The sequence below is a fragment of the Mustela lutreola genome, chromosome 17 (genome assembly GCF_030435805.1).
Source record: "Mustela lutreola isolate mMusLut2 chromosome 17, mMusLut2.pri, whole genome shotgun sequence".
Taxonomy (NCBI): Eukaryota; Metazoa; Chordata; class Mammalia; order Carnivora; family Mustelidae; genus Mustela; species Mustela lutreola.
Window position 1 is genome coordinate 8318884 of NC_081306.1, and position 17202 is coordinate 8336085.

The window sequence follows — 17202 nt, forward strand, 5'->3', positions numbered from 1 at the left end:
TAAAAACTCTCTTTCGCCCTAGCACACCCTGGCTTTGGATACATGCTTCTGCCTGGCTCTTTGGGTCCACCTTGTCCTTCTCAATGACCAAGAAAATGCCTAGTACCTTGGCATTGCTTTTCCAGTTAATTTCTAACTAAGGAATCTCTTTATGCCAAAAGGTACAAAATTGAGGCCTTATATTTGCAGGCACAAGTTTGACCCCCAATGTCAATCATTTGGGGTGTCAGGAAAAAGAACAACAATCTGACATCCTAGGACAGGAAAGTACTGTGCCCAAAGGGGAAAACATTCCACCCTCAAGAAAACAATCTCAAGAAACAGAACCAGAGAATAATTGGAGGAGAGACTGCCAACCAGGGGCAGATGGATATATAGGAGGCAAACACTCGTCAATGGACTAATTCTGTCTCTCTGGCTTCAGGTAAGGCTATCTACGGCTCTTTTCTCCTAGCCACTTCTCCCCACCTAGTTCTCTGCTGATTCCCTTTCTGTTTGGGAGAGAGGGGAACTAAATGAAGAGACTGGACTCCTGGGTCAGTCCTAGATTGGGTCATTCCTCTGCTGACTACTGGCTTTATTGTCTTCGGTTGGTCAATCTCCCTCTCTTTGAGGCTGTGCTTTTCTAGTAACAATGACTATTTATTTCTTCATTCATTCAACAAATATCAGCAAAATCTCTACCAGGTACTAGGCACTGGGGATAGAGTAGTGAACAATAATAGCATTTGCTATATGCCGGGCCCTGCTTTGATTAATCCCCATGATAAAATGCAGTCAGTTATCATCTGCCTCAGTGTTTTCAAAGTACAGGTCATGACCCATTAGTAGATCATGAAATCGTTTGTGGTTTATATCCAAAATTTTCTTTTAATTAAATGTTATCAACTATGTCAGCAAGCAATACATACAGTAGTTAAGAATTTTATAAAACTTACATTTGGTGTGTCTGTGTAAGTGTGTACACCATGTGTGTACCCATGCATACACACAGGCACCTACATCACGTAATGGCAAAAGATATTTTCCTTTTAACAGACTGTGGTCACAAAAGCTTGGAAAATACAGTTCCAGAACACAAGTTCTTTGATCACAGGGACTTCATACTGAGCCTGGCACATCCTAGGCACCCAGTTTGTAAAAGCAATGATCTGTATTTCATAGATGAGGAAATGAATTCTTAGCAAACTGTAATCCTTGCCCAGTGTTACATTGTTAGTGATTAGTAAAACAGGGATTTAGATGCCGGTGACAGCCTCCAGGTCCCACACATTTAACCACCATCTACTCCCCTGGTTTGCTGCTATAAAAATGGAGGCAATAATAATACCTATCTAGGGTTATCTAACCAATTGAGTGAAATAATAAGCAACTGCTCTGGAAGCACTAAAATCCACTGTGAAAATTAGTCATATCTCAAGCAACTTTGTAATATATGGGCTGCATGAAGTTGGGGCTCTTGCCTGTCCTATTCATGCTTTCCTTGGACTGTAGCTCCGTTTGGCACTTGGTAGCTACTCCATAAATGTTTGTTGAATGGATAAATGGATCTGGGCAAGTTGTAAGTATCCCAGCAGGGGATCGGGAGTGGGCTGGGAAAACCCAAAGCTGCCTCCAATAAGATGGTGAGTCCAGAACACAGGACTCCACCTTGCTGCTTCCTGTTCCAAATGAGACTCAGTTCTTCCAGATGCACTGAGCCTGGGAAAGCAGAGGCTAGTATGTGGGTGGGAGTAAGGGTGGGGTCACAGATGGGAAAACCACCAAAGCAAGGGCCCCAACACTGTACACTTGCTGTAGTTCATATAAATGGCATCTTCAGGAGTTGTACAGTACATGACCAAAGCACTCCTCTCAAAACACTGTGGGGAAGTAAGATCACCCCATCCATCTCTGTTCCACAGGACTCCAGGCATCAGAGACAGGGAGGAAATCCCAAGGGATCAACCTGTCTTTGCCTTTGGGCAGGTTCTCCCCAGACCAGAAGTAACTCTGAAGAGCAGAAAGAATGGGGCAACTTTCCTCCCTGACCTCAGTGTGGACGGTAGTCACGGTAACCTCTTGGGTCATCATAGCTTCATTCATTGACACCTCGGAAGCAAGTAAGTGGGGTGTATGTGTATGTCTGTGTATGTATACATGTGTGTGTGCAGGGAACAATGCTGCTGTCCACAGAGGAGGTCCAGCTCCCTCTCCTATATTGCTTAGTATTTGATTTATTCTAAACCCATTTTTTATACTTTAATGTATATAGGACTCAGGTGGGAATTTTGCTAAAATGCAGATTCTGATTCAGTAGGCCCTGTCTAGGGCCTGAGATTCTGCATTTCTGATAAGCTCTCAGGTGAAGCTGATGCTGTGGTCCTTGGATTACACACTGAGAGGCAAGAGTCTAGAACACACTAAGGTCCCCTAGCACTTTACTGGAAGGGAAAGAACATATTCAACCCCACTGGAGATCTGAACACACCTAAGTAGCTCCCAAACACCTTCCCCTGGATTCTTTTTTTTATTTTAAAGTTTTTATTTATTTATTTGACAGAGAGAGATCACAAGTAGGCACAGAGGCAGGCAGAGAGGTGGGGGAAGCAGGCTCTCCGCTGAGCAGAGAGCCCGAAGCGGGGTTCGATCCCAGGACTCCGAGATATTGACCTGAGCTGAAGGCAGAGGCTTAACCCACAGAGCCACCCAGGTGCCCCATCCCCCTGCACTCTTATGAGGTCATTCCACTGGTCTTGCATTATCCTCCTAGCTTTCAGCTTCTCCCTGGAGAAAGGAGCTGGGCTTCTCCCCTGAGTTGGAGTACTTTGGGGCACAGTAAATGCCATTTCAGTGTCATGATTAAGAGGTTAATAGCATATACTCTGTGGTCCTGCTGCCTAGGTTTGTGTCCTGGCTCTGCTCCTTACCAACAAAGCAAGTGGCTTAAACCCTTGGAACCCCAGTTTGCTCATCTTTAAAATTAGGGTAAATACAAAAGCAATCCTACAGAGCCGTTGGGGAGGATTCAAGGAGATAATGAATGAAAAGCACAATCCCAATGTCTAGCATATAATAAGTGCTTAATAAATGACAGCTCGTTATCTTCATTGTTTTTTACTGTCATGGAGAACATCACACAAAGTGTGACAGCCCCTTTCAGGGAGAGTAGGCGAAGTCTTCAGAAGGGAGGCAGAGAAGATCTGGGCAAAAGAAATTAATGTTCAAAGGTGGGGAAGGGGCAACAGGGTTACCTAAATCTTACCAAGTGTCAATAACTGTATGATTCCTCTGAATGTGGAAATGTAGATATTTTGAAAGAAGACACAGTTTGAAGCAATGCTTAACACAGAAGAATGCACAGTGGAATCATTGGGGGAGTTTTGTGTTTAGTTGTTTTCGAAAGACTCATCCAGGGACCAAATCTTAAAGAATACGGTACCCTGAGGGATGCAGGAGGACTGTGAGTGACCACTGGCCCCGCTGCCCCCACACTGAAGCTGGGCTCTTCTGTCCACAGGAAGCTGCTCTGAATGTCACAGCAATGCCACCTGCATGGAGGACGGGACTGTTACAACATGCTCCTGCCAGGCGGGTTTCACGGGCGACGGCCTCCTGTGCACGGACCTGGATGAATGTGTCATTCCTGGGGCCCACAACTGCTCCGAGGGCAGCAGCTGCGTGAACACGCTGGGCTCCTACTTGTGCACCTGCACTGCAGGTTTCCGTCTGACGCCTGGGCTGGGGTGCACCGATGTGGATGAGTGCGCCCAGCCGGGGCTCAACCACTGCCACCCCCTAGCCACCTGCATCAATACCAAGGGCAATTACTCATGTGTCTGTCCTGCGGGCTACCTGGGGGACGGGCAGCACTGCGAGTGCTCCCCGGGCTCCTGTGGGCCGGGACTGGACTGTGTGCACGAGGGTGACACGCGGGTGTGCGTGGACCCATGCCAGGAGCACCACGTTCTAGATGAGTATTGGCGCAGCACAGAGTATGGGGCAGGTTACACCTGTGACCTGGGCCTGAGTGGCTGGTACCGCTTCATGGGGCCAGGTGGTGTGCGCCTGGCAGAGACCTGCGTGCCGGTCCTGCACTGCAACACGGCCGCAACCATGTGGCTCAACGGCACGCACCCGTCCAGTGACGAGGGCATAGTGAACCGCAAAGCCTGCGCACACTGGAGTGGTCACTGCTGCCTGTGGGACACGTCCGTCCAAGTGAAGGCCTGTGCTGGTGGCTACTATGTCTACAACCTGACCGCACCCCCCGAGTGCTATCTGGCCTATTGCACAGGTGAGTGGGCGCCCCATCCCCACACTCCAGACCTGGGTGGGCATCACAAGAGCCCAGGGAGCATCCCTGTTGACCGTCTGTGTCTATGATCCCGTAGACCCCAGCTCCGTGATGGGGACATGTGAGGAGTGCAGTGCAGAAGAGGACTGCAAATCGGATGATGGCACATGGGGCTGCCAGTGCAAACAGGACTTCAACATCACTGGTGAGGCCAGTGGGAGGAGGCCACCGTGCTGAAAATGTCAGCAACTGAGGGAGGGACAGATTTCTATGTGTGAGTTGGAAACATGTAAAGATGATGCAGGGCTGTATATTATCCCATCCGAGTAAAAAGTGGGCCCAGTTATATCTGTTAAAACCAGGAGACCCCCAGGGACACCTGGGTGGCTCGGTGGGTTCATCCTCTGCCTTCAGCTCAGGTCATGATCCTGGGGTCCTGGGATCGAACCCGGCCTCGGGCTCTCTGCTCAGCAGGGAGCCTGCTTCCCTCTATCTCTGCTGCCTCTCTGCCTACTTGTGATCTCTCTCTGTCAAATAAAGAAATAAAATTAAAAAAAAAAAAAAAAAAAAACCAGGAGACCCCAAAGCTCCCAGAGCTTTGGGGACCTCCTTGCCCCCAGCTTCTTTCTGGGGCTCCCACACTACAGCACAGGTGGCTGCCACTTGTTGGCCTAAGGCTGCCCAAGCCCTATTTCTACAGCACAAGAACACAGGACTGGTGACCAGCCTACAGTTTCAAGGGCTGGGCCTTCCACTGACCAGCAGAGACAAGCAGGGCTCTGTGGGTCTCCAAGCCTCAGTTTCCCCATACATACAATGATTGAAGCAGGCTAGTATCTCCCAAACTTCAGTCATGATTTTAGTCACATCCAAATACTAATTTTACAATTTTGTTTTTTCCAAGTACTACCTAGACTGCAATTTTTATTATTAACTTGTTCTTCTTTAAACTGGTTAAATCCTTCTTTTAAATAAACAGGACATTTATGGTCACTGCTGTGTCTGTGGCAAGTAACACTTTAGATAGAAGGTAACAGTAAAAATGAATACAATGATAGAAAATTATTAAATCCCAGCAGGTGTGTAATACTTCAATTTTTAAAAAGTTAAAACAAAATCCAGCTGGATGTCATTGTGTGCCCCAAACACTGAGCCTGATGTCTGTACTCTGTTGTTTTAAAAGGGAAATTAGCAAGTGTATAGCATTAAAAACATTAGTAGCTAGTGTGGATTATACAAAAAGGATGGAAAGATAATGAGATTAATGTGTGTGTTGTTTTGTTTAATTTTACTGAGATTCAGTGTATTTAATTTTGGGAGGTGAACAACCAGAATATTCTTTTTTGTACACAGTCCCATACTTAGGGTAATATGGAGCTGATGGTTGGCCAATTGGATCCATGCAGTGATGCTTGGAATCCAGTCTTTTGTCTCCGTCCCTCTGAGAGAGGAGATCACAGCAAGATGAGACAGGAGCTAGTCTGAGTGTCCCGAGCTGATGGCCAGCCCGACAAGCTGGGCCTGGGCCCCGGGGATGTGCTGGACCCTGAATTGTGGTTACAAGTTTCCAATCCTGCTTTCCCTGCCGATTTCAGATCCCTCCCTCCTGGAGCGCAGGCTGGAGTGTGGAGCCAATGACATCAAGGTGTCCCTGAGCAAGTGCCAGCTGAAGAGCCTGGGCTTTGAGCAGGTTTTCATGTCCCTGAGTGACAGCCAGTGCTCAGGCTTCAGTGAGAGGAGTGACCGGGACTGGATATCTGTGGTGACCCCAGCCAGGGATGGCCCCTGTGGGACGGTGATGATGGTATGTCCTGGCCAACATGGGACAGGGTTAGAGCACTGCCTGGTTCAAGCCCCAGGTTTAGCATTTCCTAGTCATATGAGCCCAGCTGTGCCTCAGCTATAAAATGTTTATAGTTTCCTCAACTATAAAATGGAATAATGATACTAGTACTTACTTCACAGGGTTAAGAGAATTAAAGGAGTTAAGGTGTGTGAAATGATTAGGACAGTGATTGGCACAGTGTAAGTGCTTAGTAAATGTAAGTTTCAATAAAGAGAACGATCCATGATGATAGTTCCCCATTTTACCGATGGGAAGAGAAGGGCCTGGACTGGGCAGTGCGTCATCTCAGCCAGCAGGTTCAGAAACCTGAACTGGGCTCAGCACTATTCAGCACTGGGCTCAGTCTGTCTGTCTGTCTTGAATGGTCCTTGAAGACAAGGTCTGCATCACTAGTGTTCAGAGAACTAGGACCTCTCCTCCAGAAAACTCCTCAGAAGGGACCCGGAGCTCAATGTTTGAGTAGAACACTGCTTCTCCAATTCCCTCATCCCCCAAAAAGAAAAAGAAAGAAGATCAAAAAAAAAAAAAAAAAAAAAAAGGAAGAAATCAATTGTTAAATTGTTATTTGCTTAGCACAGCCTCTGAAATTCCAGCATTAATAATGAGTCTGGACGTGGTTTTAAGTCTTTTTAGTGTTTGAGAGGAGACATGATCTAATTTGAAGAGCCCAGGCTTATTAGATCCCACATACTGTGAGCAAGTTACTCAAGAGTTACTGTTTCTGTGAACCCCCATCTCCTCATGATGAGGCAGGGAGATAGCTGCCCTCCTCTTAGGGTCATGAAGGAGCTAATGCAGTCATGCAGGAGGAATGTTTAGCTCAGGGCCTGGTTCATATATGGCTGCTGTCCCAACTTTTGATTTTAACAGCCGGGAGGGCAACTCACAGGTGGCCAGAGAAACCGCTTTGGTTTTGAGTCCTACTCAGATTCTCATGCCCTTCTCTCCCACTCCCACCCCCCAATACAGAGGAACGAAACCCATGCCACATACAGCAACACCCTCTACCTGGCAGATGACATCATCATTCGTGACCGCAACATCAAAGTCAACTTTGCATGTTCCTATCCCCTGGACATGAAAGTCAGCTTGAAGACCTCCCTGCAGCCAATAGTCAGGTATGGCCAGAGAGGGTTGCCCCTGGCCATCTCTACCCCCACAACCACTTAACCACTAGGTCCTCAGCTTCCCTGTTAACCACCAGCCATAAGTTGCTGGGTCGGGGGGGCTGGGAGGCAGTATTTCCAATGGAGGAGTCCAGTGTGGAAGGAAGGACCCCAGAATCAAATCCAGGCTCTGTCACATACTAACCAGATGTGTTTTTTTCCAGCTCTGGAAGTTGATAGCCCCACTCTGGATATCAGTCTTCTCACCTGTGAAATGGACCTAAAAGTACTCGTACTGCCTTTCTTAGAAGCACAACAGTGCTTGGCATATGTGAATTAACTATGAGGGCCTCTGGCTTATCAGAGGGCAGGAGTGGTTGGATCAGATGGAAGGAGGGAGGACTGTAGGTTCAGACCTGCTCTTTATATGAGAAATAATTCATATGCCTTGTTTGAACCTTAGTTTCCCTTCTTCTCTATAAATAGGAATTTGATTAAAGAAGGATTTATAAATTATGCCTCTTAGAGTCTGAGGGTCTTTAAGGAAGTATGTCTGGGGATGCCTGCACAGTGAACCAAAGAATTTCCATCCATATTGGGTGCCACATGAGATTTATTAAAAAAATAAATAAATCAAAGGGTCCTGTTGCTAAATAAAATTGAAAATCTCTGAGTAGGGAGAATCACAGGCCAATGATGCTAATGTTGGAAAAATTATAGTTGTAACTATAACAAGCATTTATCAAGAGCTCATTATATATCAGACATTGTGTTAAGTGCTCTATAGGAAACATCTCATTGAAATCTTAAAGTACCTTAAGAGGTGTAAGTATTTACTACTATTATTACTATTACTCCCATTATACAGATGTAGAAATTGAGGTTCAGAGAAGACTGAGTAACCTGTCCAAAGTTAAGAGTCTAATAAGTGACAGAGCTGGAATTCAAACCCAGGCCATCATGCTTAGAGCCCTCACTCTACCATGACCTTCAATACGCAACTCATCTATGACTTCATGTTCTCTGGGCCAACCAGACTCAGGGAAGGGCACTAGGTACTGATGAGAGTGTGTGGCTGACTTGGGGAAAGAAGGCTGCTTATTGTCTGCCTTTGGGTGGAGCATCATCTGGCCAAGCAATGCCCTCGAGCAATGTGGCCAGGTCTCAGGCCTGAGAGACTTCAGGAAACAACATACCTATATGGAGATGTCTTTTGATTTGAGCTGGAAATCTTGCCCTAGTCCAAATCTGAGTCCAAACCAATAACAGAGTTCTCACCTGCAAAATGGACTTCTGTATTACTGAGCTTTTATCATGTGCCTTATTTCCTAGTGAATCAGTCTTACAGTGTCCTTTATTGGCTCATCCTGTGAAGTCTCATTAGTGTAGCTGTTTTCAATGTGGTTAAAAACAACCCATTTACAAAACCCCCACCTTCTGCTATAGGTGGAGCCAGAACTCTGATCTAGGTGGTAGGACTCACAGCCATCCCTTTTAACTGTCCCAGGTTGAGACCAAAGAAGGAATGTAGGTGACTCCCTTGAGAATTTCTTTACTGGACTCCTTGAAGGCAAGGGCCACCAAGGGGGGGTGGTGTGTGGACATGTTACAAAAAATGTGGTCTCTAGATCAGCAGCATCAGCATCACACGGGAGCTTGTTAAAGATGCAGAATCTTGATCTCTACTTGAACCTACCAAACCAGAACCTGCATTTCAACAAGATCCCGAGGTGACCCACCATGTCTGCTCATCACAGTGGGCAGCCATTGCAGTGGTTGGTGGGTTCTAGTCCTTCTGCTAGATAAACACGCACAGAGCTGCCAGGGACCACCTGGGACCACAGACCAGAAAGGGTGGCCCAACTGTTGCTGTTCTCAGCTCTGGTTTTCTCACCAGCCCCTCTCCCCCGACAGCGTTCTGAACATCAGCGTGGGTGGGACAGGCATGTTCACCGTGCGGATGGCACTCTTCCAGAGCCCCACCTACACAGAGCCCTACCAAGGCTCATCTGTGACCCTGGCCACAGAGGCCTTTCTCTACGTGGGCACCGTGCTGGATGGGGGTGACCTGTCCCGGTTTGCACTGCTGATGACCAACTGCTATGCCACACCCAGCGGCAACGCCACAGACCCCTTGAAATATTTCATCATCCAGGATAGGTAAGGCCCATGGATGGAATTCTGGGGCAGAAGGAGGCAGCCTTTGGATTTGGATTTGGGAGAAAGTACATCTTTATATTCAATCACCTCTAGCTGAAATTTGGCATCACCAGCCATTATGAACACGGGCAACAAACCATAGAAGTATTAGCAGGACACGTGAAAATATTTACACGTCAGTACTTTTTAGTTACTAGAGTATTAGAGTTTTTACTAGAAATTATTTAATATATTATCAAATATATATCTTTGTAAATATATTTATATAGAATAGATTATGTAAATATATAATGCATATATCAAATGCTCTAATATCTTGAGAACTATGCTTCAGCTGAACTGGTTTCCTTTATAACCTTAGGTACATTACTTTATGAATTTAAAACATTATTTTTGAAGAGGGAGGCAGAGGCTTCACCAGAAGGCTACAGGTGTCCAGGGCTCAAGAAAAGACTAAGAAACCTGACTGGAAGGTGCACCCACCCAGGGTAGGGGGCAAGCTGGCACTTGGCTGGGAGGACTGAGCTAGAGACACAGTTAGGACCAGTTGTAAAAGGGAGGACACAGGTGTGCTACTTTCCACTCCAGCAGCACTGGAGAACCGTTGACCACACTGAGAGGAAGTAATTCACATTGTCATTCAAATCACAATAGCAGTCTTTTGAAAGCTTACTGTGTGCCTGGGTCTGTGGACAGCACAGTGAATAGAAAGGACAAAACTCTCTGCCCTCATGCGGCTGATATTCTAAGAGGGGGGACCAATAATTAAACAAGATGAAATGTGTAGCATGTCAGTGGTAAGGGCGCTATAGGAAAAACCCAAAGCAGGGAAAGGGAAGGGGCATATGCTATTTAATAGCATAGTCAGAAAAAGCATCCCCAAAAGGCAGTGACCTATTCCTGTTTCGGTTCTTAGAATCTGTCTGGTTACATCAAGGGAAAAGTATCAGTTGGGTGCTCATTTGACATATATATCTGTTATTGCTAATCCCCTCTGCAACAGAAAGAAGTCTACTTTAGGGCCTTCCGCTGTGACAGGAGCTAACTAAAATTTAATAGCACTGTTTTACTTTGCATTTATCCATAAATACCCATGTTGTGCTTATGGCAAGTGATGCTGGTTTGCTATCTGTGGTCAGGATCTAAAGATTCTTCTAAAAAATAGATGTATTCTCCAATAAAAATGTAAATATATTTAATGCACAAAGCAAGTAAATTATAATAGCACAGATGCTGGGAAACAAAGAAAAATATACACAAAGGTGGTTTCTAGGTAAGACCAAAAAAGCAAATTTGGAAAGGGGCACTGATGGAGATTAGAGCATCATGGAGATTTGGGTCCACATCTTGGCTTTGCTATTTCTTTTTTTTTTTTTTTTAATATTTTATTTATTTATTTGACAGAGAGAGATCACAAGTAGGCAGAGAGGCAGGCAGAGAGAGAGAGAGGGAAGCAGGCTCCCTGCCGAGCAGAGAGCCCGATGCGGGCCTCGATCCCAGGACCCTGAGATCACGACCCGAGCCAAAGGCAGCGGCTTAACCCACTGAGCCACCCAGGCGCCCGACTTTGCTATTTCTTAGTCTGGAGACACAATTCATCTCATCTCTCTAAATATTCATGTCCTCATATGTGAAATGGGCATAAATACCTACTGTGCAGGGATCGGTAAACTTTTTTTTTTTTTAACCTGAGTAAAAACACTGAGTATGTATGTTGTGGGACACTTGGAAAGTTCTGAAAAGGAAGCAGGAAGAAGTCCTGGGTGTGCCTGTGTTTTAGTCTGGGTGTGGGAGCTGGGTTGGGAAGCACTAGTCCAGGAAAGGTGGCAAACATCTCAGGACATGTAAGGAAGAGGCGACTGGAGAGACAGCGAGGGGCAGGAGGGGAAACTTGGATGCCCTGCTTAGGTTGCGTGCATGGGGCCTTCAGGGCGCGGGCCCCTGAACCTCAGGGCTTTCGTTGTGCCAAGTGGAGTCTGCATTTTCACAAAAAGATCTGAATGGCTTGCACAAAGCAGAGAGTTCCCTTCTCAGTTCTTCCTCTGTGTAGTGAGCATTCGGACCCTCTCCTAAATCAATTTTGAACAAATCATGTAAAAAAGCAGAGAAAACACCCAGTGTGCCTGCCCTTGTATCCTGATCCAGCCCAGCACACACATGATCTCTGCATGTGCAATTTTGAGTTTTGGTGCAACTGTGTTGCTTGTGCAATTATACAGATGGGCATGCGTGCATAAACACACACACACACACACACACGCACACACACACACACACTCTGCCTTTTGGTCATTGCCCCTCAGGACTTATAAGTGCCACTGTTATCATTAGAACTGGGCACACAGGAGGTAGCCAACAAATGGTAGGTAATGATCCTGAATCTCAATTCTTGGGAAATCAGAGGTGCTGACTTTATAGCATAGTTTCAACCCTGTGCTGATGATATTTTATTTCAGCATTATATATATGCATTATAGATAGATAGCATCTACTATGTGTCATATACTGCAGTATGCTCTTGGAAAGGTTAACTCATTTAATCTTCCCAGCTATCTTATGATATGGGTTACAAATAGTATTTCCTGTGTACAGATGGGGAATGTGGGGCACAGAGAGATTAAGTTGCTCAAGGACACATAGCTAATAGGTGGTGGAGTGAGATTTGAATCCAGGAGGTTTGGCCCCAGAGTGCCTGCTTAACTAACCACGTTATGTGACTTAACCCTCCCAGATGTCCACGCACTAAGGACTCAACCATCCAGGTGGTGGAGAATGGGGAGTCCTCTCAGGGCCGATTTTCTGTCCAGATGTTCCGTTTTGCTGGGAACTATGACCTGGTCTACCTGCACTGTGAAGTGTATCTCTGTGACACCTTTACTGAAAAATGCAAACCTGTGAGTTGCCTTTCCTCACTCAGGCTGCCTGCCATGATCTCCCCCTCACCTGTCTTCCATAACCAAAGACATTTGGCCACAAGGTCTAAAAGAAAACAAACATTATTGTTGTGTTTCTCTTTTAGTCCAGAAACAGAATGTGCAGTAAGATGGGGTGGGCAGAGCCAGGTAGGAGACCTAGGCCGTTGGGAAATCAGGCGGGATCAGCACAGTGCGACAGGCTGGTAAATGCTCTGGTTTGTCTGCAAGCCTGTGTTCTCATCGTAGAAGCTGACAATTTAAAGTACCAGGTGCACCTTATCTGTGTTAACTTTCTAATTCTTGGCAGTAACTAAAGAGGAGACATTTTATTAGCTCCCTTTTCTATATGAGGAGAGCAGTTCAGAGAACTTAAGTGACTTTCCTAAGATCAAACACCTAATGAACGGCAGAGGTGGGGCATGAGCCCAGGTATACAGATCTCCTGACAACTCCCTAGACCATCCTCAACCCCAGCCTGAGGCAGGAGGAGACCCCTGTAAGGAGTGCAGCCCACTCCCCATGGTAGCACCACATTCAGTCTCCCTCATGGAAAGGATTCTTTGTTGCCCTCTTCCTGCAGACCTGCTCCAGGACCAGATTCCGCGGTGGGGGCATCATAGACCAAACCCATGTCCTGAACCTGGGTCCCATCACACGGAAAAGTAAGAGAGCCACTCCCTCCCTCAGGTTTCTGGTGGGGAATAGTCTCTGGAGATGAGAAGGGATGACAGAACCTGGCACATGGATCTTACTGGGTTCTGAAGAACCAGAGCAAGTAGATTCTGTGAGGGCAAGGTGGACTACAAGCTGCCTGCCTTTTACCAGTTCCTAGTCATTCAATCATTCTATTGCACAAATTTGTTCTTGTACCTCCTGTGTACTAGGTCCTGTGCTAGCGGGTGGGAATCTTGTGGTGAGCAAAAACAGATACAGACCTGGTTCACATGTAGCCTATAGACCAGTGGAGCAGTCGTTATTCAGACTGAGGAAGGATTAACAAAGAGGGGTCAGGGAAAGAGAACCCCAGACAGAGGGTACAGCATAGGCAAAGGGCCTGTGGTGGCAGAAGTGAGGGGGTGGGTAACCCAGCCTGCTAGAGGAACTGAGAAAAGGCCAGGAAGGCTGTAAAGAGGAAGAGGTTGGTATGGGATGAGCTGCTACAGGTGGGCCCAGACCATGTGGGAATTTATCATTGTTGCTAAGCTTTGGGACCTTTCTCCTAAAAGTAGTGGGGAACTCCTAAAGTGTCCAAGACAGAGAAGAGACATGATCTGATCCAGATTCAGAAAGACCACTCTAGCTGCAACAGGAGAGCAAACTAAAGGTATATCCCTCAGGCTTCTTGCCATCTGCATGCTTTCTCCTTGCACTAATCCTTTTCTTTCCCTTTACAGATGTCCAGGCAGTAGCCTCAACGGCTGCTTCTAGCAGCCTGGGTAAGTTCAGATCCTCATTTCAGGAGGACTTGCATTAGAACCTTCCTCAGGGGCTTTTATATGTGGGCCCAGGATGTGCTGGAGTGCCTGGCCTGCTTGGCCTGAGCTCTGAAGAGATGACTGCATCTGTAGAAATGCCCGGTCCTGGGGCTGTACATATAGGTACATACACCTGTGCTGTCCCACAGTAGTGCATATGTGCACACGGACAGGCGTACAAAGACAGGCATGCAGAGACAGGAACACCAGGATGGACATCATGCAGACATGTCTGTGCGCACACACACACACACACCATGTCACATGCGTATGTTCATATCTGCACACACAGAGGCATAGAGAGCTGCAGCTGCGCGCACGCATATTTGCAAGGGCAGACATACACATACTTCTACAAACTTATACCCTGTAGACATGCACACACTAGATCTGTACCTTGGGCACTTCCTGAATCTTTGTGACTCATCTCTAACACCTTTTGTAGGATTCACTCAATAGGTGACAAATAGATGTTGAGTGCTACTACATGCCAAGGACCATGCTTAGTTCTGGGATGAACACACTAGACAAACAAGAAGCTCTGTTTCTCTGCCTCTCTGACCACAGAGGCCAGGGAGAGCTGGCACTTTATGGCCTTTGATTTTCACAGACACTGACTTGTCTGAAAATCTGAATGAAAAGTGAATTCATGTAAGTGTTGCCCTTCTCAGCTCTTGGCATCTACATCTGAAGGAGTCATTACACCAACCTAGTGTTTTACCTGAGCTAGGCCAACCCTTCACCAGTGAGCTTGGAGTTGAAGATTCAAGATGTTCTTAAGAGGCTCATCCTCTGTGACTATCCCAAAGTCACCAAGGATGGTTGAGTAGGTTGGGCACTGCACATGAGTGTCCTTTTGAGGGGCTACCAATCCTAGTGTCAGAGGAAAGACTGTTTTCTTCAATCTGGTCCACTTGGGAGGGCACTTTTTTTTTTTCTTTTTCCACCCCAGTAGAACCTTTTTCTAATTGGTTTTCAGGGCAGATAAAAAAAAAAGGTTGCCTTTTCTAAATGATCAGCCCAGAGAGGGTGTCCTTTCCTAATTGGTCAGTCTAAAGGTGGCATCTTATGTTAGTTCTGTATAAAGGTAACAGCAGCCCTGTAATTGTTTTCTTTGCAGGGTTCCTGAAGGTCTGGCTGCCTCTGCTTCTGTGGGCCACCTTGACCCTGATGTCTCAGTGACTGGCAGCTGGAAACCCTGTGCTCTGTGGCTTCATTTCCTGATGGCTGGGGATGATGCAGCTTAGTGCTCCAGCCACAGAAAAGGGAGCTCACACTTCAGTCAAGCTTGCCCCTCTTCCCCGCCACCCCACCCACTTTAATCTTCACTGCTGCAAAATATTCTCTATTTTCAAATTCTGCCTTCTCTCAAAATGGGACTTATGATGTGTCTGCACATAAGGTTCCATGTCTCTTTGAAGAGTATGGCAAAATAATTATAATTTTAAAAGCTCAGTCTTTGAAGTCATTCATTCATTCAACAAGGACTGATTGAGCACCGTGTATATGTAAGACCTAATCAGAGAGCTGAGCATCGTGTGGTGAAAGAAACCAGACTGCATCCCTGCACTCATGGTGCTCACACCCTGGTTGGAGAGACTGGCTTCAACTGGTTCTGGCGTACAACCTCAGATAAAATACACAATGTCTCTGAGCTTCGTCCATCCATTCTTTCATTCATTTTTCCATGCATCCATTTACTCAGAAATATTTGCTGAGCACCTCCTATGTGCCAGCCCTGTCCTAGCTGCTGGGGATACAGCAGGGAATGAGCCACACACCATCCCTCCCTTCCTGGAGCATACAGTCTGGCAGGAAAATGAGAACTTGAATGGGGATTACAAGTGTGGCAGGCATGGAAGAAATGGCAGAAATAGAAAGTGTAACTGGGGGCTGCTGCCGCTCTATAATAGAGATTAAAAACGATGCTTTCACAGGGTCCATTCAGCTTTGCAGAAACATTTAGGTGAGCATCCAGTATACTCTAGATGCTCACCAAAGGTACTGGGGAGACAGGAGTAAATAAGACAGACACAGTCCCTATCTTCATAAGTCTCAGAGTATTTAGAGGTAATGTATGACCTATCCCAGGGATTTCCTCCCTCCATTGTACTTGTCTCTCTCCATCCAGAAGATGTAGGCCTGCGTGCACAGCCACAACAGCAGTAGCAGTGGAAAGCAGACCCATGACCTCTATTGGGCAGGGTTGCTTCATAAGAGGGGCCTTCAGGAGGCTCACTGACGGCACAATCAAAAACTAAGAGGCTACTGGGCCCAGGAGACCCAGATATTTCAAGGGCTCTGGACTTCTTTGTCAAGGTCAGTGGAAGCCAATGCTGATGGGAAATGTCTGCCCTGACACCAGCTGCTTTCCAGGACTCCGGCTGTGACTTTCCAGGACATACCAAGGTCCTGTTGCGTTAGTAGAGCCTTCTGATCTCAGGGAAAACCACATGTGTGTATCAGCAAACAGGGACTATGGGGATATGTATATTAAGTTACAGGACCTCACAGGGAGACACGCAGACATGCACTGAATCCCTAAACCTGCTGCCTTTACAGAAGAGCTTTATGGAGAACTTCAGTGCTGAGCCCAGCCCTGTCTATGGTTAGTAGAGCCTGGCTGGATTGTGTGCAGATTCACTTTGACCCAGGTACAACAGAACATGAGGAAAAATAAAAACAGGGGCCAAATGCAAGAAACAGGGAGAAGAAAACACATCAGAATTAATCCCTTTGTCCCTCTATTCCTTTCCTTTTTTCTTTTCTTTCCCTTCCTTTCCTTTCCTTTCCCTTCCTTTTCCTTTTTTTACTTTCTTGGTTTTTTTTTCTTTTTAGCACTTAAGTATTCAGCTCAATATTCAATAGATATTATAAACATAAATTCAATGCTGGGCACTTTTATAGGCACCATAGAAACAGCAAGTAATCAAAACAGAGAGCTTCCTGATTAAGAGCTCATGTTTAAAAAGGGGGAATACATTTAAACAATAATTATGTGAAATGTCAGGTGGAGACAAGCACTTTGGGAAAAAAAACAAGGAAGAGAATAGAGCTTTTGGGGGTGCAATTTAATATAGGATGCTCAGGGAAAGTCTCTCTGATAAGCATAAACTGAGAGAAGTAAGGGAAAAAACCAGGGGGATATCTAAGGAAGAACATTACAGGCAAGCGCAAAGGCCCTGAGGCAGGATTTTGTGTCTTCCCAGCAAGGTTTCACTAAGACTTGGATAGCCATAAATTTTGAGGCATTACTCACAGGAGAGGCTTTGAAGCATACATGTTATTTTTTTTTCTGCATTTGTTTACTCAACGAGTACTTACTAGGTGCTGGTTAGAAGTGCAGACAGGATCCCTGTCCACAAAGACCTTACAGCCTTCAGAGGCAGATCGATTAGTAGGTATTGAGTGGGACTGGAATCAA

The 17202-nt window shown here is 46.2% G+C and overlaps 2 protein-coding genes across 4 annotated transcripts in view; one reads left to right on the forward strand and one right to left on the reverse strand.

The window, feature by feature from the left end:
- ACSM5 (acyl-CoA synthetase medium chain family member 5) overlaps positions 1-17202 on the reverse strand; it is a 110161-nt gene that overhangs the window by 76617 nt on the left and 16342 nt on the right. The window lies entirely within an intron of this gene.
- Positions 228-15233, forward strand: UMOD (uromodulin). 3 transcript variants are annotated; one of them, XM_059154668.1, is made up of 11 exons: positions 228-424; positions 1905-2102; positions 3500-4276; positions 4374-4481; positions 5872-6080; positions 7092-7240; positions 9143-9388; positions 12120-12282; positions 12884-12965; positions 13698-13739; positions 14899-15233. In XM_059154668.1, the coding sequence occupies exons 2-11, from the start codon at positions 2009-2011 to the stop codon at positions 14958-14960; spliced, it is 1932 nt and encodes a 643-aa protein (XP_059010651.1). In that variant the 5' UTR covers positions 228-424; positions 1905-2008; the 3' UTR covers positions 14961-15233. The 3 variants fall into 3 exon arrangements, with proteins under 3 accessions (XP_059010651.1, XP_059010652.1, XP_059010650.1); XM_059154669.1 differs by having other exon boundaries at positions 1969-2102; XM_059154667.1 differs by lacking the exon at positions 228-424 and having other exon boundaries at positions 1873-2102.

What these genes read in the sequence shown, in the direction of transcription:
- UMOD (XM_059154668.1), top strand. Translation starts at nt 2,009, where the DNA reads ATGGGGCAACTTTCCTCCCTGACCTCAGTGTGGACGGTAGTCACGGTA. An exon ending in CTATCTGGCCTATTGCACAG is followed by an intron (nt 4,277 to 4,373) that starts GTGAGTGGGCGC and finishes ATGATCCCGTAG; the next exon opens with ACCCCAGCTCCGTGATGGGG. An exon ending in ACAGGACTTCAACATCACTG is followed by an intron (nt 4,482 to 5,871) that starts GTGAGGCCAGTG and finishes TGCCGATTTCAG; the next exon opens with ATCCCTCCCTCCTGGAGCGC.